The 22,715-nt window shown below is 53.9% G+C and overlaps 1 protein-coding gene across 1 annotated transcript; it reads right to left on the reverse strand.

Moving 5' to 3' along the window:
• Nucleotides 1-10,270: 10,270 nt before the first annotated feature.
• On the reverse strand, nucleotides 10,271-20,270 carry ZC3H12A (zinc finger CCCH-type containing 12A). Its single transcript, XM_036257054.1, has 6 exons — nucleotides 20,174-20,270; nucleotides 18,924-19,399; nucleotides 14,423-14,562; nucleotides 12,966-13,200; nucleotides 11,970-12,076; nucleotides 10,271-11,826 (listed from the first exon to the last, which is right to left on the reverse strand). Exons 2-6 carry the CDS (start codon nucleotides 19,316-19,318, stop codon nucleotides 10,946-10,948), a joined length of 1,758 nt encoding a protein of 585 aa, XP_036112947.1. The 5' UTR covers nucleotides 19,319-19,399; nucleotides 20,174-20,270; the 3' UTR covers nucleotides 10,271-10,945.
• Between the last annotated feature and the right edge of the window lie 2,445 nt (nucleotides 20,271-22,715).

A 22,715-nucleotide genomic window follows, 5' to 3' on the forward strand; every position in this document is an offset into this window, starting at 1 on the left:
CACGTGTGTATGTGATCATAGAGCCAGGCTCCTTGTTTTATACTTACTTTCTCCATGAAGTTTAATCATTGATTAGGGGAACCTCCCAGTTTTCTTGTAAGTTGGCCAAAGTATACTGGAGATTTTCAAGTCCTGAGAGATTGCTTAGGTCCTCTACATTGGGGTGGTTTAGAAAGAGGGACCAAGGGGTACCTGCTCACCATGCTTGTGATACTTGTAACCTTGATTATAAACTAAGTTTGCTTGACTTAAAAGAAGATAAGGGCCCTGGCCTGTTTGGCTCAGCGGTTAGAGCATCGGCCCTAGGACCAGAGTCACGGGTTCAATTCTGGTCAAGGGTATATACCTGGGTTGCAGTTTGATTCCTGGCCTTGGTCGAGCTCCTGTGGGAGGCAGCCAATCTATGTGTCTTTCTAACATCGATGTTTCTCTCTCTCCCTCTCTCCCATTCTATCTGAAAATCAATGGAAAGGGTCCTCAGGTGAAATTAAAAAAAAAAAAAAAAAAAGGTAATGACTTCGATCAAGTCATTGTTCAAGAGAACAAAGGTGCTAACAGGAGGGATACATTTATTTAGGTGGCAGATGCTTTCATAGTGCGCCTGTGTATAACTGAGTAGAGGTTATCTGCTGGGTGGCCTACGTTGTTCCATCTTAGCAGCCCCCTGAACTGCCCTCCGACCCTACAAATTGTCCACAGCAACTTTGTAGGAACAACCCACAGAGTAAAAGATTAGAAGCTGTGTGGGCCAGTGGAGGGACTGAAGGGAAGCATGAATTTGGACATGGCCAGTGTGGGTTGAGAGAGCATGGACTTAAAAGCTGCTATACATATCTTGGGGGTCTTCGGAGTGCTTTAAGAACTTGTCAAAAAGTAGGTTAACCGTTCTCCCCACAACTGAGTTTATACTGTTTGCTTAGGAAAAAATCCCTTGCTTTGAAAGAGTAGGAAGCAGGCATTGGAATTAGTTCCAAGTCCAGGCTGGGGCCTTTGGGTGCTGGGGTGATGTAAGTGAGTATTCTATAAAGAGCATTCATGACATCTTGACCTGTGCAGCAAAAAGGAGAGTCAGTCAAGTGTGGTGTGGCCTGAGTTGGAAAGCAGTAAGCATGCTGTTTTGAAATAGCCCGTGACTTAGTTTTTGCTTTTATTCTGAATTTTCTGCTCCTCAACCTTAACTCCAAATTACTGAGGCATTGCTACCCTAAACATTCACACCTAAAGCCGCACTCTGGGGCAGTGCCCTGGCTTGGGTGCAGTGTGGAGAGAGTGGATCGTGTGACTTTGTACACATTTGCTTCTCCCAGAATGGTAGTGTATTTGGTGCCTGGGAAGGTGATGTGCAGGGGGATGCAAAGATGATGAGAAGAACGGATTGGGACTCTCATTCCTCTGTTGATCTAAATTAATGTTATCACATCTGAATTTTAAACAAGCGCTAAACTTCATGATTTGAAACAGTGTTCGTTTAGAAGAACTGCTTCTGTAGAGTAAAAGTTCTCACCACTGAGATGGTGCAGGAGATTCTGATCCTCACATCGCAGGCCAGTCATCCCGTCTCCACGGGGGAGGGTGTGGAGAGTGGCTTGTGGCAGGGCCTTTGATTCGTATTTACTTTCACTTTGAGTGTGTCATAAAGTATACTCAGATCTTAGTTTATTAGTACAGCTAGATCATTTATAAATAAATGTTAGGCTGAACCACAGCAATTGATGATACTTAACCATTTTGATCTTCGAAAATGGCAGTTGTGCCCTGGCCAGATTGGCTCAGCGGTTAGAGCGTCAGCCTGCGGTCCAGAGAGACCCAGGTTCGGTTCCCGCTAAGGGCACGTACCTCGGTTGCAGTTTGTCCTCGGCCCTGGTAGGGTTGTGCAGGTGGCAACCACTCGATGTGTCCCTTTCACATCGATGTTTCTCTCTCTCCCTCCTACTCTATCTGAACAAAAAATGGAAAAATGTCCTCGGGTGAGGATTAAAAAAAAACAGAAAACGGCAGTTGTTATGGATTACATACACCTGGTAGGAATACGTACGCTCTAAGTTTTTACTGTTCGTATACAAAAATGAACTTCGGAGACCCTGGCTAATATAACCATCCTCAGACCACCACCCCACACTCATAATTTAGTCCTATACCCCAAGGGGACTTTAAAATATTTAATTTGAATAAGTAATACATGCAAATGACATACATTCAAATGGTACTGAAGTGTGGTCAATGAAAAGCAAGCCTACCGACTTCCGGTCAAGATGGCGGCGTAGGTAAACGCGGTATCGCGTCCTCCCACAACCACATCAAAGTTACAACAAAACTACAGAACAACCATCATTCAAAATCGATCTGAATGGAAGTCTTACAACTATGGAATTAAAGAAGCTGCATTGAGACTGGTAGGAGGGGCGGAGGCAGAGGGGCTGGTCCCACACCCACGTGTGGCGGATAAAAATCAGGAGGACACCTCGGCTGGGAAGGTCCTTCCTGAGGACTGAGGGGTCCCCGTCCCACACCAGACGCCCCGCTCAGGGTTCCAGTGCCAGGAAGAGAAGTCCACATAACTTCTGGCTGGAAAAACCAGCGGGAACTGAGGCTCAGGGAAGCTGACGTGGCTGGAGCCCCAGGCAGATCCTCATTATTATTTTTTTTAATCCTCACCCGAGGACATTTTTCCATTTTTTGTTTAGATAGAGTGGAAGGGAGGGAGAGGAAGAGAGAGAGAGAGAGAGAAACATCATCGTGAAAGGGACACATCGAGTGGCTGCCACCCACACAATCAACCAGGGACAAACTGCAACCGAGGTACACACCCTTAGCGGGAACCGAACCCGGGTCTCTCTGGACCGCAGGCTGACGCTCTAACCGCTGAGCCAAATTGGCCAGGGCGGCATCTCCTCTTAAAGGGCCTGCGCACAGACTTATCGGACTCTCTCCCTCTAAGCTTGGAGGAGAGGCAGCGCGAGGGGTACCAGAGACAAACAGGGAAGAACTGAGCTGTTTGGCACTGGAGCGAGGGCTGGAGAGGGGGCTTTCTCCGGGACAAATGTGCTGTCAGAGGCCTTTGTTTCTTTGGTGAGCCCTTCCCTGGGGCGGCAGACAGCCGCCACATCTGGGACTCCAGCAACCTGGCTCACACTGGTAGCCCCGCCCTATGCCTCCCTGAGGCCCCGCCCCACCCAACTTTCAGGCCCACCCAACTTTCAGGCCCACCCAAGCTGTTGCCAGCTGCTTCACCATAGGATTGGCCTGTCTTCGATCCTGCTTCAGGTTTTCCTAAATTCTTTCAAACAAGCAGCATCTGGTCTCAGATAGCCCCATACCTCTCATTAAGTAATACACAGAAACAAACACAGGGAGGCAGCCAAAATGAGGAGACAAAGAAACAGGTCCCAAATGAAAGAACAGAACAAAACCCCAAGAAAAGAACTAAGCGAAATGGAGATAAGCAACCTAACAGATGCTGAGTTCAAAATACTGCATATAAGGATGTTCAGTGAACTTAGTGAGGGCCTCAAGAGCATAAAAAAGGACCAGTCAGAAATGATGGATGCACAATTAGAAATGAAGGAGGCTTTAACTGAAATAAAGAATAATTTACAAAGATTCAATAGTAGAGTACGTAAATCCAAGAAGCAAACCCATTGATTTGGAATATAAGGAAGCAAAAAACGCCCAATCAGAACCGCAAAAAGAAAAAGGAATAAAAAAAAAATGAGGATAGTGTAAGGAGCCTCTGGGACAACTTCAAGCGTGCCAACATTCGCATCTTGGGGGTGCCGGAAGGAGAAGAGAGAGAACAAGAAATTGAAAACCTGTTTGAAACAATAATGGCAGAAAACTTTCCTAACTTGGTGAAGGAAACAGACATACAAGTCAAGGAAGCACAGAGAGTCCCAAACAAGATGAACCCCAACAGGCCCACACCAAGACACATCATTATCAAAATGCAAAAGGTTCAAGACAAAGAGAGAATCTTAAAAGCAGCAAGAGAAAAGCAGTTAGTTACCTACAAGGGAGTACCCATAAGGCTGTCAGCTGATTTCTCAAAAGAAACTTTGCAGGCCAGAAGGGAGTGGCAAGAAACATTTAGAGTGATGAAAAGCAAGAACCTATAACCAAGATTACTCTATCCTGCAAAGCTGTTATTTAGAATCGATGGCCATATAAAGTTTCCTAGACAAGAAAAAGTTAAAGGAGTTCATCATCACCAAACCGTTATTGTATGAAACGATGAAGGGTCTTTTTGAAGAGAAAGATAAAATATATGAACAAACAAAATGGCAATGAATACATATCTATCGACAATGGAATCTACAAACAAAATGAACAGGCAGAACAGAAACATTCTCATAGATACAGAGAATATTTTGTTGGTTGCCAGATGGGAGGGGGGTTGGGGGAATGGGTGAAAAAGGTGAAAGGATTAAGAAGTATAAATTCATTGCTAGAATGACAAACCTCAAAGGGAAAGGGGTTGGGGTGTAGAAAGAAATAAACCAAAGAACTTATATGCATAACCAGTAGACACAGACAATAGTGTGGGAAAAGGTGGGAGGGGGGCGGGACAGGGGAGGAGGAGGTCAATGGGGGGGAAATGAGGAACATCTGTAATACATACAACAATAAAGATTAAAAAAAAAAGTAAGTCTACCTGTCCCTCAGCTACCAGCTGTGTATCCCCACAGAGGAACTTTGTGCTCATCTGAGAAATATGTGTGTGTCTCTTACAAAAATGTTAGCATGTAACACACACTGTCATATCCTTGCTTTTTCCATGTAAGCAACCTAGCTTAGATATTCTATCTGTGCAAATGCCTCATTTCTATTGGCTATTTAATATTCCATTGTGTATACTATACCAACATTTAACCAGTCTTCTGTTGGTGGTATTAATGGTGTTTCCTATCTTTTGTTGTGTCATATAGTGTGTATTTTTTTTTTTATCCTCAACCAAGGATCTGTTTATTTTATTTTTTTTGCAGTTTTTATTAATTAATTTTGTTACAGATGTTTCTCCTTTTTCCCCCATTGACACCCTCCCCCCCCCCCCCAGCATTGTTGTCTGTGTCCCTGGTTATGTGTACATGCACGTAAGTTCTGTGGTTTATCTCTTCCCTCCCTCCCCACCGCCATCCCCCTCTTCTGAGGTTCATCAGTCTGAATCCTACTTCTATGTCTCTGTGTCTATTTTGTTCATCAGCTTGTATTGTTCATTATATTCCACAAATGAGTGAGATCATGTGATATTTGTCTTTCTCTGATTGGCTTATTTTGCTTAGCATAATGCTCTCCAGGTCCCTCAATGTCATCTCAAAGAATAAGAGATCTTTCTTTCTTATAGCTGCATAGTATTCCGTTGTGTAAATGTACCACAGCTTTTTCTTTCTTTATTGATTTTAGAGAGAGAAGAAGGTAGAGGGAGAGAGAGAGAAGCATCAATGAGAGAGAACATCGATTGGCCATGTCCTGCGTGCACCCCACTGGGGATTTGGCCCACAACCTGAGCATGTGCCCTGACTGGAATCGAACCGGCGACCTCTTGGTACACGGGTCGACGCTCAACCACTGAGCCACACTGACTGGGCACCCCATCTTTTTTTATCCACTCATCTATTGATGGACACTTGGGCTGTTTCCAGATCTTAGCAATTGTAAATAGTGCTGCTATGAACATAGGGGTACATATATTCTTTCTGATGGGTGTTTAAGCTTCTTACAATATAGCCCTAGAAGCAGGATCACTGGATCAAATGGCAGTTCAATTTGTAATTTTTTGTTTTCCATAGTGGCTGCACCAGTCTGCATTCCCACCAGCAGTGTACTAGAGTTACCTTTTCTCCACACCCTCACCAGCACTTGTTGTTTGATGATTTGTTGATGGCGGCTGTTTGTTGATGGCGGCAGGTTGTCTATTGATTTTAGAGAGAGAGGAAAGGGGAGAGAGAGAGAAAGACGACAGTGTGAGATACACTGAGCAGTTGCCTCCAGTACTTGCCTCGACCGAGGATTGAACCTGAAATCTGGGTACGTGCCCTGACTGGGAATCGAACCCACAACCTTTTGATGCATGGGATGACAGTCCAACCAACTGAGCCACCTGGCCAGGGCTCATACAGTGTTTTACACACCTCATTTGGCAAGTATGTAAATATCTCGAGGATAAATTCTTAGCACTGGGATTATTGAGCCAAAGGGTGTGTGTCAAAGGGTTTAAACACGTGGATCTCACTGTGACTTCACCTCCCAGATCACTTAAAAAAAAATGAATACTTGTATTTTTTTTCTCCTTTTCCTGCCTGCCTGCTGCATTCCTTCCTTCCTGCATGCCTGCCCGCCCACCCTCTTCCTTCAGTCTCTGAGTTTGACTTGGGTAGTTTGTTGCCCAGAACAGTTGGAATATTCTGGAACTTTAAACTTTGTAGGAGGCACGACCGTGCCCTCTGGTGTTACTTTCCAGGGTGGAGCTGCAGAGGCCATAACCAGTTCCCCACTGAAGGTCCTTGTCTTCAGGCCCTTCTTTCGGGCCCGGGCGCTGGTGACAGGCGCGAGGCCCGCCTCCTGCTCCACGCGGTCATCCCTGGAGGCGCCGGCAGATGGCAGACAGAGCACAACCGGCGGCCTGGCCTTTGTAAGGCTCTCTGGAGAGCAGCCAGAATCAGAGCCTTTGGACCCTTTCCCAGTGACCTGCCCTCGCAGCAACAAGCCCAGCTCAGCGGGGTGGGGTTGCCTGATCCTTTCCTCTCACTTAGTTTTGCAGCCATTTCTTAAATGAGTGAGCAGTTCACAATCTCCAGCAGCTGCCTTGAGATAGGATTCAAGAGGCCACACCCCAGGGTGACAGCCTGGTGCCTACTCCCCATCCAGGAACTAGTTGGAAGGATTTACATACCATGACCTGGATGGCTTGGGTTTTCTTAATTGTAGGGCTCTACTTCCTGTCTGTTTCAGCCAAATCTCCCACACCCTTCCCATGAATTAGGAGGTCTTCAGAAGAGACTCTTACTCACCACCCTCTGCTCCACCCACTGAGCCAGAGGTTTGAGAAGCCCTGGGGTGAAAGTGCTGATCCTTGGCCCACCTTCGGGGGCACAAGCCCCTGGGGATTAGCTGAGCCCAGGCCTCAGGCTGAGAGCAACCCCAACCCCTAAATTTGTGTCCCATGGAATCCCCATTTCTCTTGCTTACTGTGTCTCTGACAGAGACCTGCCCAGACCTCCTTCAGGCTGGGTCTGGGCCTTCTTTGTAGGGGAGACCAACTCCAGCCTTCCCAGGAGACCCAGGGAGGTGGGCGGGCACAGGACGGTGCTGGTAGGAAGAGGGAAGAAGTGGCAGCTGCAGGGTGAGTGGTGGCCTCTTCCCCGCCGCTCCCCCCCCCCCCCCCCCCCGCAGGAGACTAGCCATGTTTGGGGTGGTGGCAGCATTGGGGGCCCTGGGAGAGGTGTTCCTCTGGGTCCCCAAAGCTCTCCTACTCCTAGTTTAGGTCCCCAGACCTTTAGGGACAGCTGGGTTTTTTCTCAGGCTGGTGAAGTGATACGGGACAGAGTGGGTGGGGACATTCAGGGCAAGGAATTATCCGTGACGTGGGCCAGTCCATTCTCTGCCAGGGTGGCTGAGGTCTCCGCAGTCATCCTGAGCCCGAAGCGGGGTTAACCCATGTGAACGACACAGCTTGCAAGACTCAGGCTCAGGGCCCGGGATGGGGTGGGGGGGCTGGGGAGGTTCAGGGAAGGGCTGGCAGGGGGCCATCCTCTGTGAGCTCCCCAGGATCATTTCCCAACAAAGCAGGAATTTGCATACTCATGGTTTCCCCATCAGCTTCTCAGATTCTGGAACCAGGAAAAGAAGAGGAAAGCACACGGGGCAGCCCCCAGCCTGACCCCCCAGTGCCTCAGCACCTGAGCTGCTGTCCCAGGCCGCCCAGGCCCGGCCCCTCTCCTGCACAGGAGCCCATGAGAACCTTACAGCTGCCTGGTGAGGCAGGCCAGGGAGCTGGGCTGTGCCAGGGGCGGGCGTCACCCAGGGCCGCACAGCCAGCCGGGGACTCGCACCCAGGCGTTCTTCCTCTCATGCTGCTGCCGCCACCGAACCGAGAGAGTTATTATCTTATCACATCTCGAGGGATGCAGGGGTCATTGTGTCTCTTTTACAGGTGGGGACACTGAGACCCCATTCATAAAGGTGCTTCAGAGGGTGGGGCCAGAGATGGTGGGAGAGAGATCCTGGGTTTCGGGCCTAGCAGCCTCTAAGTGGCTCTGCCTGGAAGTCAGATTGAGAAAGAGGCTGGAGGGAAGGCTGCAAACCCCGGACGGCCAGCCCAGCCTGGCTGGGGCTGCCAGGAAAGCAGGATACACGCTCAGGGCGCTGAACTGCCTTAATCCTCCCAGAGCTCAGCCCCAGTTGGCACCTGCCACGTGGGCTCCGCTGTCCTTGTCGGTGCCTGTCAACAAGCCACAGGGACAGACTTGGTCTCCAGGCATTCTACAGCCAGCCTGGACCTGCCACCTCCTGCCCACTCCTGTAGGATCTGCCCCACCCTCCCCCACAAAGCAGAGGCAGCAAATGACCAGGAGTTCAGCTCTGGTCAAGGGCCAAGTGTGAGCTCTCAAGTCTATGGACGGGCGGCTGGTGGGGTGGGGGGAGGGATGAAGGCACCCTGTTCTGTTTCCAGACCCCCTGAGGCCTCACTGCCCTCATGCTCCATTGTGGGGTACAGACAGAGGCTTGGTGGGTGGGGCTGCTGGGTACCTGCTGCTGAGCAGGTAGCTGAGGTCATGTCACTGTCGTGCTCGAGGGATTCCTCTGCGAACAATGTAAAGGGAAGAGGGTTGTGGGGTGTGAGGCTGAGCACCCCGCATCCATCCCTCAGGATTGTGGGGCCAGGGGACCGGAATTCGAGGCCCTGCCCCAGTCCATCCCTCTCCGTGGGACCTTGGGCAAGTCCCTCAGCATTGCCAGTGGCTGATAATAAACAGGACAGTCCAGTATGTTAGCTTCCTGTCCCATAAAAACAGAAGCCCATAAATAGCCTCGTAACCTGGAGTACACTTCTTCATTGGGGAAACAAGATTTTATGAGTATGCAATGACACAGCTTTGTGCTGATCGACTTCCTGAGGAGGCCGGAAGCCACAGGCCTGGGGTGCCTTGGTGACAGTGGGACTGGGCATGGACTCCTGCCTCACGCCGGCGAGGGAGGCTCGTGAAGCGCGGTGGCGGGGCGAGCCCGCCCGAGTGGCGTTTCTCCGTATGCTGCACGGCTGTCCTGTGGTGAAGCAGTTTCTCAAAAAAAAAAAAAAAGATGCCCTAAAAGCTTCACGAACAGTATGTACAAATTAGGTGAGATGGTCAAAGATATAATTATGAAAACTATATTTTTTTTCATTTCCCCTGTCAATGGTGTTTGTTTGGGGATCATCTGACAGCCCAGCTTTTCACTTAAAATATTTAATATTTATACCTCAATTTTTTATCTGCAAAAATGAGAGAAAGAGAGCGAGCGAGCGAGAGATGTATATTCTTACCTGGCCCCTTCCCTCCTGGGGGGGACGGCAGGTTGAGATGGTGGGTGGAGGAGAATAGAGCCCAGCCAGAGCAACACCACAGGCCTCTAATGAGCACTTTCTATGTGCCAGGCCACTGGGTCACGCGCCCAGCTTGTATGATCTGACGTCCTCCCCACAGCGACCCTGGAAGGCAGGTACCATTATTATCCTCACTTCAGAGATGAAGAAACTGAGACCCAGGGAGAAGCAGTCACTTGCCCCAGGTGACATCATTGGTGGCAGAGCCGGTTCTTGAGTTTGGGACCATGACCTTCTACCCTGCCACTTGGGTTAGCCTGGCGTTGCCACTCCAGGCTGCTTCTGCCCCAGCGCCCCCGCCCGCTCTCTGACTCTAACTCCATCTCTGGGAGAGTAGGATCAGAGCCCGAGGGCCCCCATTCCCACTCCACCCAGCTCCCCTGGGAGCATCTTCTGACAGGTGGTTTCCCGTCCTGTCTGGTCATAGGACAGGAAAGGGGAACAGCTCCCCCTACACCAGTCTCAGGACTCCAGGCTCGTCCACCTCTGCTTCTCACCTCCCCGCACCCTGCGCACGTCCATGGCCTCCTCTCAAGCCTGGCCCAGGGCCTCACAGGGATGCCTCTGCCCCCAAGGACGGAGCACTTGGGGGAGCTTGGCAGGGCTGTGCGCACACCTCTGACCCTCCATCCTCCAAAGGCCAGCTCAACCCTCAAGCACAACAAAGACCATCACCTCTTAAAGGGGCTCACATTGTATTTTATTGACATGTTAGGGGGGCATAGACTTTCCACCTAAAATATGAACATTACACTCATCTCCCCCCATCTGTGGGGAAGGGTGAATGACTCGAAGTGCGAAGAAGAGAGGGCAGGGGCAGAGGACATGGCATAGGCGAACTGAGTGGACAGAAGGTAGGTTATTAAGAAGCATCTTGCTTACTAACATGAAGCCTCATGCCCAAGAGAGCATGGATGAGGCCTCATTGGCTTAGAGGAGCGGCCCTTGGAGGGCAGGCACACGGTGCCCAACTAGCCAGCAAGGCTGGCATCCCAGGGACGGGGTGGAGGTGGGGGCTGTGTACAGGGCCCCCAGCTCAGGCCTCTGCTCCCCCGCCTCCCTCCCCGCCCTCTGAGGGAAAGGAGGGTTTGGGCTTTAGCCACGGACCGACGGCCGTTACTGGCAGCGTCTCCTTACACTACAGAGATACAATGTGCATCAACAGGGTGATCGCTTCTCACCCACTCGGCGGACAGCTAGTGGTGCCGAACGGGTCAGAACCAATCCTACAGTATCTTTGGTTTGTGGGTTCCCTTCTCTACTTTAATCCTCCCTCTGTCCAGCCTCCAGGGTGGGCCTCAGGGCAGGAACAGGCCACTCGGGGGCCCGCAGCCCAGCCTGATGGCCCTTGGAGGGCCGCCAGGGCTCCTATTCGCTGAGGTGCTGGGACTTGTAGGAGAGGATCTGGGCCGCCAGCTGCTGGGGGTCCAGGAGCTGTGGAAAGCGCCCCATCACGGCCTCCACCAGTTGTGGGGGGAAGACGCCACACAGCTTGGTGTACACACTGGCTCGCTCCTTGGCCAGGCTGCCTGCCCCACCCCACGGGCCCCTGTCGGCCCCCGGGCTTGGCACCTGGGGCTCCTGCAGGACTGGGGTGGGCTGGGGCAGCTGGTATGGCTCAGACCAGTACTCTCGAGGCGGAAAGGCAGCTGGCGGGGGTGCGTAGTCGGCAGGGACACTGAAGTGGCCGGCACCCACGGCCCGTCCAAAGTTAGAGAAGGCTGCAGCGGCCGGGAGCTCGGCCCCGTAGGGGTTATAGCCAGTGTAAGGGCCCCGAGGGGGGCCTGGCTCAGCAGAGCCCCCCCCTCGACCCCCCCACAGTTCTGACATCTGGCTCTCCAGGGAGCCGATGCCCGAGTCCAGGCAGTCCTGGGAGGTGTACGGGAGAGAGTCGAGGATCTGTGGGAACCAGTCCGTGGGCCCAAAGCTGTTGCCGCTGCCGCCACTGGGTGGGAGGCTCCTGCCGGTGTTTGCCGGGGCAAAGGTCTGGGTCAGACCCTCTCGGTGAGGCCCTGGGGGTGCCTGGGCTCCCAGCTTCTTCCCTTCCTGGCTGCACTGCTCACGCTCCGTGGGCAGAGAGCCGGGCTGAGACGGAGGTGAAGGCCGCCGGCCGCGCCTGTCCTTGCCGGGGGCCTGCGGCGGGGAGAGGAGGGCGTTGGCACGGAGCTCGTCTGCCACGGAGCGCTGGGGGCGGCTGGGCCTCTCGGGGTGGAAGAACCGGCACTTGATCCCGTAGGTGCACTTCCTCCCTGCAGAGAAGGGAGGGGGCTCTGAGCAGGGCATCCCTAGGACCAGGGGAGGTCCCTCCGAGGAAGAACTTGGGTGCAGGCAGATCTGTGTGAGGGGAGGGGAGGAGCGAGGAGGGCCGTGGAGGGTGGGGCTGGTCTCTTACCGTAGGGACACTGCTGCTTCCTGTGCTCGGCTGTGAGCGGCTTCTTCCGAAGGAAGTTGTCCAGGTTTGGCCCGTGACGGCCCAAGGGGTCATCGGGGGGCATGAACCTGCAGAAGAGGTGGCAGACATGAGGGGGACTTCCAAGTACTGGAAGGGGGCTGGACAGTGAGCCTCACTTGGAATGATAGGAGGGTAGCTCCTAAAACCGGAGCCCACCCAGCAGGACACCCCTGGGCAACCCTCATGCTAGGAGCTCTCTGAGGCCACAGGGAGGTGGGCAACCTGAAAATCTGAATCGAAGGCTGTCACTGGCTTCTGGTCAGAGGTCCAGTGCTGGGAACCCAGAGGCTCTCTTGGAACCACAGACCACATTCTGTTACAAATGCTACAGCTCTGCCCAGTTGGTGTGGCTCAGTGGTTGAGCGTCGATCCGTGCACCAAGAGGTCGCCGGTTCAATTCCCAGTCAAGGCACATGCCCAGGTTGTGGGCCTGGTCCCCAGTGGGGAGCATGCAGGAGGCAGCCAATCCATGTTCTCTCTCATTGATGTTTCCATCTCTCCCTCTCCCTTCCTCTCTCTCTGAAATCAATGAAGAAAAACACACACACAAAAACGAATGCTACTGCTCTGGCCTGGCCAGGGTGGCTCAGTTGGTCGAGCATCACCCTGCACACTGAAAGGTAGCTGGTTTGATTCCCAGTCAGGGCCCCTACCTGGGTTGCAGGTTCAATCCCTGGACAGGGTACATACGGAAGGCAACTGATTGATGTTTCTCTCACATGGATGTTTTGCTCTCTCTCCGTTCCTTTCTCTAAGCATGTCCTCAGATAAAGATTAAAAAAAAAAAAAAAAAAAAGAGGCTACAACTCTGCCCCCCAAATCAAAACCCCTCGGCCTCAGCCTGGTCCCAGTCTGACCCTTCTTATGCGGCGCTGTGTCCATTTCCCTATCAAAGCTGCATGGTCCCCCCGTGCAACCCCCCCGGCGGGAACGCACTTGTCATTGACGAAGGAATACATGAGCAGCCGCTCCTCGATGAAGCGCTTCCACTCCTGCCGCTCGCCCTGGAGGTCCCGGTACGTGTCGTTGGAGACCACCACCCCGTCAGACTCGAAGGCCAGTTTCACGATGAAGCGGTCGTCATAGCACACCACACGTTTGCCACCCACGCGCCGGGACGGAGTGAACACCAGGATCTTCTTCTTCTCCAGTTCCCGCAGGATGTGCTGGTCTGGGAGGCGGCAGGGGCACAGGTCAGAGCTCGGCCTGGACCCAGAGCCAGGCCCACTGGGCTCCCAACCTCCTGGTGGCTGGCACAGGGGCTCCTGGCTGCGGGGCAGGAGGCGGCTGTGCTGAGGCCACTACCACACCTCAGCCCCTCCCCTGGGCCCTGCGCACAGTCTGCTGCCCAAAACTCAAGAACACTTCCCTGGCTGGTTTGGCCCAGCGGTCAGAGCGTCGGCCTGCAGACCAAAGAGTCCGGGTTTGATTCCGGCCAAGAGCACGCACCTCGGTTGTGGTTCATCCCCGGCTCTGGTTGGGGTTGTGCAGGTGGCAACCAATTGATGTGTCCCTCTCATGTTGATGTTTCTCCCTCTCTCCCCCTCCTACTCCTCTGTCTGAAAGTAAATGTAAAAATATCCTCAGGCGAGGATTAAAAAAAGATCGAGAACACCTGAGATGAGGCCTGTGCGTCTGCTCAGCAAAGGCTGCAGAGCATACACTGGGCCCTCTCCTTTCCCCCCTGAACATCAGGCCTGTTCATGCCACAGAGGGACTTTGGTGCTCACCCAGCCAGTCCCATAGGGGTCCGCGAATGACCCCAGCGTGAGCTGGGGCAGGGGATGTGTCTCGGCTGTGTCTCCTGTGTAGCCAGGACAAAGCTATAAGAGCCCATCCAGAAGGGGCCACTTTTCCCAGAGCAGATGGCCCTAGCCAGCCTGTCCCAGATCTTAAGACTTCTAGGGAAATAAACTCGGGTTCTACTCCCAAAGCGAGGGGGCTCTTGCTGTAAGAGCTGGCTAACAGCGGACATTTACTATGTGCCAGTCACCCTTCCTAGCACTTACCATGTATTAACTCGTGATCCTCACAATAACCCTGTGATGGTATCCACCCCCACCCGTCTCAGGGGAGGAGCAAATGGCTGAGCAGGGCGCCCAGAAGGGACAGAGCCAGGGTTCCAGAGCCCATGGGCTCAGTCACCACTGTGCTGCCCCGCGCCACTGGGGCAGTGGAGAGGGCGTCGCACCATGAGACGAGGGACGTTTCCAGTACTCAGCAGAGGCTGCACAGGTGACCTCAAATGACCCCTGCCTGGGGCAGGGATGCCGAGGAGAGCACACGCGGAGAAAAGAAATGCCGCTCCCTGCTTGAGGCCTGGAAGTCGTTGGTCACACACACAGGGTCTGTCCTGGGCAGCAAGCTGACCCCTGTCCAGAGGTGTCCCTCACCTGTGATGGGCACGTCGGGCCGAGGCTGCTCCTTTCTCCAGGACGGCACAAACACGGTGATGTCCGTGTGGCCCCGCTCCAGAAACCAGTTCACGGCCAGCAGGATGCCCCGGCAGGAGAAGACCTCCTTGTTCCCGTGGCTGCAGGGGCGCAGAGGGAGGGGGTCAGCCCGCGAGGCCTGGGCAGGAGGGAGGTGGGTCACACGCCAGCCCCTCCCTGGCTCAGCCCACTCCTCAGGCTGGGGCCCTGGGCTGCATTCCCTCCTGGTTCCCACAGCACCCGGGATGAGCAAACCCGGGACTTTCCCTGAGGTTCCATCTCCCGACACGAGGAAACGCCCAGGAACCTGGCAGCACTCGCTCCCTGCATGGGGCAGGGGCAGGCTGCTTGCAACACACCTGGGGGTGGGGGAAAGGCACTGGAGACTTCTGGTTCCTGCCCCACCCGGGGGGTGCTGGGACGAAGGGGACACTGATGTACACATGCAGACTGAGTCACCACCCCTCCCTCACCCAGGGGTGGGGGTAGGGAAGGCACAGCCCCACTAACAGAAGAGAAACCAGATTGCTCTGGATTAAAGTTCAGTCCTGCACTAACCTCTAAGGATGTGGGGGTGGGGCTGGGACTGAGGAGGGCGAAGGGGAAGAAGCCACATCCCAGCCTTCTGGCCAGTCTGGGCCAGACGGAGCAGGCTGCAAACCTTTTGGTTTGAAAGTGAAAGGATACTGCTTTTCCTCTCAAGACCGCCAATTCCCCAAAATGCCTAGATTGCCCTGTCCTCTCTTCACCCCCTCAGAAGGGCAGGCCTCAGGCAGAAAGACTGTGGCCAGGGGACTGAGAGCCGAAGGGACATGCCCCTGCCCTGGCCCCAGGACCAGACCTCCCCATCCTCATGTGGACGGGTCCAGAAGGAAGCCCTGAGGTGCTGCTGGGTTGTTCTGGCTCAGTTTCCGTGTCTGAAAAATGGGACCGGTCATCTGCAGCCTCCTTACAAAGGGCCCAGATCAGTGGGACAACTTTCCTGTTTGCTTGAGGCCGAGACAATCCAGAAAAGTGAGGGGTCCCACTGGATTCCTAGGAGGCTGGGGGACTCCCAGGTACACTGGTGTGGTGGAAGGGCTCCAGACCAGGCTGGGGGCCCTCCCCGACACTGCTACTCCTCACTAATCCCTCTGTGAACAACTCAGACTCTCCTATTCCGCAAATAAAACTATAAAACTATAAACGTTACACAAAAGAGGCAAGTCCATGGCCAACCACATCCTGTAGGTGGCTTTTGGCGGTGGGGGGTGGGGTTTGGAGTGGGGGGGGCGGGTGATAGCCGGAGTCACAGAAGGCAGGGCCGCTCCGGGGGACAGAGCTGCCTGGGGGCGCGGCTGGGACTCCCAGGTCTGAAGGGCTGTGTAAACTGGAGGGGAGGCAAAGTCCAGCCCGAGGGCAGCGCTCATCCTCACCTGCTGGGGCCTCCCCCAGCCCGTTTGTGATAAAAGTTAACATTTACTGAGTGCTCTGAGCCGGGCCCTGATCTAAGTGCTTCACACAGAATCGCCAGCAAGCCCCTGGGGGAGGGTACTGTCATTAAAGGCTCCTTTCCCCTTTTTTCAGATGAGAAAACTGGTCCACAGAGGGCAACGCGTTGCCAGCACCACACGGCAGCAATTGTGGGACAGAGATGCCCGTGCTCAGAAGCACTATGTTGATGCTCAGACAGGTGCCAGCCCTGCCGGTGGGACGCAGCGGGGACTGGCGGTACCCGGCTCCTATCAGAGGCCAGGTGCATCACATTCCTCCTTGCTCCATCCTTACCAAGGCTAGCTGCAGTGAAGGAAACCAAGGCTCTGAGGCTCATCTAAGATCCCCTGGCTAGTGGTAAGGGACAGAACTTGAACCCATGTCCGGGGCCACTGGATTGCCTTCCTGTCCCCAACAGTAAGACCTGAAGTTTATTTAGGAGAAAAAAGTTCCCCAACTTGAGTTTGAACCAAGTGTTAGGAGGGAGGGGCAGGCTGGGGACAGGAAAAATGATGCATCTAGCAAACTTCTCTTCTGTCAGGTCCTGTGTGAGGCATCACCACCTCTGAGAAGCTTCCCTGACCTTCCCGGATGGGTCAGGCCCTTGGTCTGTCCTCATAATGCTCGTTGCAGTAAGAGAGGCTAAAGTGAGCGTAGGGAGGTGCTCCCATCGGGCATTCTGCTTCCCCCAACACATTCCTCCCTTCCCTGGAGCTTCAGCTCTAACTTCCCAAGACTGCGGGGGTGATCTTTCCGGCTTGGCTTCCTCTCTCAGGTATGCAGTCTGCACAGGCATCGACCTACCTCCTTGCATACACACGTGTGTACATGCATCTGGCCCATTCTAGGCCAGCGTCTTTGAGGCCTGGAACTTAATGGAATGCCAGAGCTTTTGGGACAGCCTACTGCCTTTGGGCATCAAAAACCTTGGCTGGGGCCCTGGCCAGTTTGGCTCAGCGGCTGGAGCATCGGCCTGCGGACCAGAGAGTCCCGGGTTCGGCTCCCACTTGGGGCACGTACCAAAAAAGATAAAAATAAAACAAAACAAAACAACCTTGGCGGGGGACAAGTCTACTCTCAGCAGCCCTAGCCATCAGAATATCCCCTCGGCAGGTAGTCAGTCGTACTCTTGGCAGAAGTAGAACATCACACACTGACTGCCCTCCCAGACCAGAGCTCCTCCTTATAGCTAACTTCAGTCCCTCTCATTGCAATAAAAGAAGCTCGGCTGGCATAGGAAAACCAGGTATCCTCCAACCCCCACCACAGTCCTGTTTGCCCAGAAGGTCAGGGACCCTCCGCCTGGCTAACTAGATGCTGGTAAGACGTGTAGGAGACTCTAGCCCAGCAGTTCCCACCCTAGGACAGAGGGCAGGGCCAAACCAGGCTACCCAGGTGAACAGATCTGCCAGGGCTGGGCTCAGCTAGAGAAAAATTCCCTTAGAAGGAAACAGAGGTGAATTTCCCCACGATTTGCATACAGTGGGGGCTGGCCCGCCTGCCCTTGTGGTGGAGGGGCACCAGGGCAGAAACCCAGAAACAGCTGAGACAGGAAGTCTCAGGCTGGAATTCCCCTCTAGCTCCAGCCTCAGCTCAGAAACCCCCAGTGGCTCTGCCTCTCCAGCCAGCTCCTCAGGCCACCCCCGCCTCGATCTGCCCCTCCCTCCCAGGCTCCTCCTCTTTCTTCGAGGATACAAACACACAAACAACACATGCACATGGCTGCTACCACCGCAGCGAAGCCCCAGAGGAAGGAGTCACAGATCTCCTAGGCACACACTGCTGGAGCTGAAGCCTGAGAGGGGACCCCTAACTGTCAAAGCATATACATGCATTGACCAGCAGCCACTGGCATTTGGGAGCCAGCTTTACCCAACCTTCCACCCATTTCAGAGACTGGAAGACTCACCTAAAGATGGCTTAAGCTGGGCCAGGGCCAACCAAACAGCTGACTTGACCCAGCTAGGCAGGAAGTGGGAGGGGCTGAGGGGCCAAAGGCATTGCAGCCCCAGACGCAGACTTCCAACGTGGGAGATCCCTGAGGGCAGTCTGGGGTCTCCCCCTGTCCACACCCACAGGAACTTTTCCTTGTGAACAATCTGTCTGCTAGCCCTGACTCACCTGCTCTCATTGGAGGGACTAGAAGAAAGAAAGGCCAGGGGCAACCCTGGCCCCATTCCACCCCATTCCCTATTAAAGCCTGCATGAGGGGAAGTGGTACTGGGGTTGAGTCCTGGCTCTGGCCCCTAGGAGCCCCCAGAGCCTGGTCCAGCCCAGGTGGCTCCTGCTGAATCAGAATGGACCCAAGTCACAGCTCACCTGAAGCCAATGCATCAGGTCACCGGGCCACACCCCCCTCAAAGAACCAGGTCCTCGAGGTCACTCTTGGTCATAGCTACAAAGGCCTCAGGAGCTGGGCCTGCTTCCATGGAAACCCAGGTCTGAGATGACAAGGCCTCAGAAGCCCAGACCCTGAATAATTGTAATAACATCAACTACTGCTGTTTCCTGAGTAGTTACTCTCTCTAGGGACTACACTGACTGCTCACGACCACCTGAGGGGGTAGGTCAGACCTGCTTACAGATGAGGAAAGAAGGCTGAGAGCGAGCTGGACCTCGGTCTGACCCTTCCACTGTACTGCAAGTAACAGGAGAGAAACTCAGACTGAGTGTGGGCCCTTGGGAAGAGACAAAGAGCGCAAAGCGAGCTCTGGAGACAGAGGACCCAAGCTCGAATCTTTGCTCCACTGCTCCCCAGTAGTGTGACCCCGAGCAAGTCTTTGAGCCTCTGTGCTCATCCCTAAAACATTACAAGAAGCCATGAGGATTATGGGAGCCTCCTGGCACACAGTAGGGCCTCAATAAAGGGCTTTCCCTTCCTTTAGTGTGTGAGAAGAGGTCAGACTCTTCCCTGAAGGCCCCTCTACCAGAGGTGCAGACACAGGGCCACCATTCCTGGAGACGTCTTGGCTGCAAAAGTGACACGTACCTCATGGCCACATTGCTCCCGTCGATGACCACAGGCCTCAGGTCACTGCCCTCCTTGTCCTCCTCTATGGGTGAGGGCTCCAGGGTGGGAGCCTTGGGGGTGCCCCCACCCCGGGGGACCAGAGGAAGCTGAGAAGAGGGGTCTGGTGAGGCCTGGCGCTCACGGTCAGCTGCAGACCCATGTTTTACCAGCTCGCCTAACACTGTGTTGGTGTCTGCGTGGACCCCCAGCTTCTGCAGGACACTGTGGATCTCAGCAGATGAGTAGCCCAGCTTTCGGAAGAAGTCCACCTTCATCTGCAGCTCCACAGCGGATGGGTCCTCAGTGGAGGGCTCCTGGGCTGGCCTGGGGGTAACTTGGCAGCTGTGGCTGTTTTCAAGTTCCCATAGACTCATTGTGGGGGCTGGCTTCCTGGGTGGGCCTCTCTCCACCAGCCACTCACAGATCAGATTGGTGGAAGTCACCTGTCACAGCTCCTGGTAGGAAAACCACAAGTATTAGGGATGGGGAATGGCTCTCGTCCATCCTGCTCTGGCCCCGCCCCACCCAACCAGATGAGGCAACTCTGGTGGCACTATGCATACATCTGTTAGTACTTTCAAAAGCTCTCCCAGCTAGGGATCCTCATTCCCAAGGATGAAACTGAGCCACAGACATTAAAATCTTGCTCAAGGTCATCCAGCTGGTTGGCTGGTGTCGCAAGGATTTGAACTTAGGCAGTGTGACTCCACCTCCTACCCCAAACTCAGCCCCACACCAACCCAGGGGACCCAGATGTCCTGGGAGGCCTTAGAAGACCTTGCCGCGCCCCCACAGCTGCGGGGCGGGGCGCTCGGATGGAAACCTAGGGTTGGAAGTGCTCGGTGGGGGGCGGGGGGGACGGGGGCTTCCCCGCTGAGGCCTTCGCCCCCGCCCGCCTACCCTGCGCTCCGAGCCAGGCCCAGGAGGCGCAGAGCCCGTGGCCGAACTCCTGGGCCGGGAGAGAACTTTCCGGGGAGACCCACCAGCGAGAAAAGTTGCTGTGAAACTCTGGTTGGCCGCCGGGCTCGGTGACGCGGAGACTGTCCCGGCCCCGACTCCCTAGGCTCCCCCTCCGGAGCTTGGTCTCCCTTACCCCGGGTTCCCTCAACTTGGGCTAAGTTGGAGGGGGGGGGCCCGAGAACCCGCGAGGCCGGCGGGACCAGCCCCACATCCCTCCCCGCCCCCTCCCGCCCGCGGCTCGCGCCCTCTCCCCACCGCGCGCAACTCACCCCGCCGTGCGCCTGGGGAGGCCGGCGGCGTCTCCATGGGGCCGAGTCCCAGGGGCAAGGCCAGCCGAGCCTTTATACGGGGCGGTAGGCGGGCAGGTTGCGCTAAGGACTGAGACGCGGAAGCCCCGTAGGCGAAGAGCTAGTCGGCCACCGCCCCTTCCTGCTCCGCCCCGCGCCGTCCCGCCCCGCCGCCGGCCCCGCCCCGTCCTCGCCTCGGGCTCCGCCGCCGCTCGCGAGCGCTGCGGGCCCGGCCGGAACGGGGGCTGGGGCGCCGGGACGCCGCCCAGGCTGCCGGCCTCCAGGCCCCGGCGGCGAGGCGATCCAGAGGGTGGGAGTGCAGGGCCCGCGTGTGGAAGGAAAGCACAGGCTGCACCAGGTACGCGCGCCGAGTCGGGCACGGCTGACCGCGTGCGTACCGAGAAGCCGGACAGGTCCAGCCACGTACACTCACACGCTTGACAAGTACGGCCTCCGACAGAGTGAAGGTGCAGTCGCAGATGCAGAGAGGGAATCAGGTACACAGAGTGTGGTCCATGCACCACTGGAGGTAGGGTCATAATGATAAAGACAGGTACACCCAGATAGGCACACTCAGACACTTGGGGTCGAGACTGGAACGCTCAGCAGGTACACCGTGAGGAGCAGGAACACAGCGGTGGGGCCGCACTCAGGGCCAGGCACGCGTTTTCTGAAATAAGGACCTTACCAGGAGAGGAAGGCAGGTACAACTAACACGTACACGGCGATGAGGCGGAAAACCAGGCAGTGGAGGTGCAGTGACACCAGCGCCCTGTGAGTGTTCACAGAGTGTTCACACTTACAGCTGTGAAATTCAGAGGCCGTCCCGCCCTCCCCCAGGATGCTTCTAGGTTCCCAGGTCAGCCAGTCAGGATACCACACTGAGCACAACACTTTACAGTATCTACCCATGGGCTTAGCTAAGGGAGACAGAGTCTATTATGTCTATTGTACCCTAGAGGAATTCAGAAAAGGCTTGATTTCCCCAGCTGGAAAGACTGGGAACCAGACCAGGAGCTTCCATTCCAGGGCATCAGGTGCTACCTTTGCCACTTTTGAAACCACCAGTGACCTAGGACAGAGGGAAGACTTTTCTGGTAGAAGAGTGAGGCCTGGAACCTGCCTTCAAATGTGTGTGTGTGTATGTGTGTGTGTGTGTGAACAAAGGGAACACATGGAACCCACAAGCTAGAGGACAAGTCTGGCCGTGCTACCAGCTCACTTTGCAGATGTGGAAAATGAGTCCAGGGAGCCAAAGTACTCAATACTGAGCGTTTCCTATGTGTACCAAGACTTTACTTACATCTTCTCTGCCTTATCATAGGCATGTGTCTATCCTGTAAGGCTACATGTTATTAGTGTTGTAAACAAACATTGTTTATTGTAAAAGACACCATAAACTCTATACATGTGCAACTTAATGGATAATAATAATAAAACATCCATATATCTGTCACCTAACTTAAAAAACAGACCTGTGCCAGTACCTTTGAGGCCTTCTGTGTACCTCCATTTCAATCTCTTACCCCCATTCTGAACAACCACTTTCTTGAATTTTGTTCTAATTATGATCATAATTTTTTGCTATTTTAAAATTTTGTCACCTTTGTATAATCCCTAAATAATATATTAGTTTTACTTTTTTTTTTTTTACTTTGTGCAAATGGAATCATTCTATATGATTATGTGACTTCCTTTTTTCATGTAACATTTAAAAAATTTATTGATTGATTTTAGAGAGAGAGACATACATCAATTTCTTGTTCTACTCATTTATGCATTCATTGGTTGATTCTTGTTTGATCCCTGACTGGGGATCAAACCCACAATCTTGGCATATTGGGATGATGCTCTAACCAACTGAGCTGCCCGGCAAGGGAATCTTTTATTTTTAATCACTTTTATTGGCTATGTATATATAATATATTTATTTTACTGTTGAATAATATTCCACTTTAGAATATACTACTGGTTATCCATTCTTGTGTTGTTAGATGTTGTTTATAGGATTTTCTTTCTTTTTTTTTCCCTCATCCAAGGACATTTTTCCATTTTTTTATTCAGATAGAGTGGGAGGGAGAGAGAGAGGAAGAAAGAGAGAGAAACATTGACGTGAAAGGGACACATCGAATGGCTGCCACCCGTACGACCAACCAGGGCCGGGGACAAACTGCAACCGAGTTACATGCCCTTAGTGGGAACCAAACCTGGGTCTCTCTGGACTGCGGGCCGACGCTCTGACCACTGAGCCAAACCGGCCAGGGCTTTCTTTCTTTCTTCTTCTTCTTTTTTTTTTACTATTATAAAGAGTATGCTTTGGATATCCTTGTAGCTGCTTTAATGCAGGTGTGGTTCAGGGACTGGACTCTTGGAGATTCAGAAAGGTTGTTACTTGCCCAGGCTCCTAGGGCTGGTGGAGCTGGAAATCTCACAGCTCTCTCCAAGGCATCCATCTCCATGTGGACACCTGCTTGTTCCTGGAGGCCGCAGGCCACCCCAGGGAGGGGGGAACATGCATTTCTAG

This window comes from Molossus molossus, unplaced genomic scaffold (genome assembly GCF_014108415.1).
Source record: "Molossus molossus isolate mMolMol1 unplaced genomic scaffold, mMolMol1.p scaffold_m16_p_12, whole genome shotgun sequence".
NCBI lineage: Eukaryota > Metazoa > Chordata > Mammalia > Chiroptera > Molossidae > Molossus > Molossus molossus.

Excerpts from the sequence above, each read along its gene's own strand:
- ZC3H12A (XM_036257054.1), bottom strand. The coding sequence starts at position 19,318 with ATGAGTCTATGGGAACTTGAAAACAGCCACAGCTGCCAAGTTACCCCC. Across the intron at positions 14,563-18,923 it reads GGGAGCAATGTGGCCATGAG|CCACGGGAACAAGGAGGTCT; the intron begins GTACGTGTCACT and ends GCGCCCCTGCAG. Across the intron at positions 11,827-11,969 it reads GAAGCAGCAGTGTCCCTACG|GGAGGAAGTGCACCTACGGG; the intron begins GTAAGAGACCAG and ends CCTTCTCTGCAG.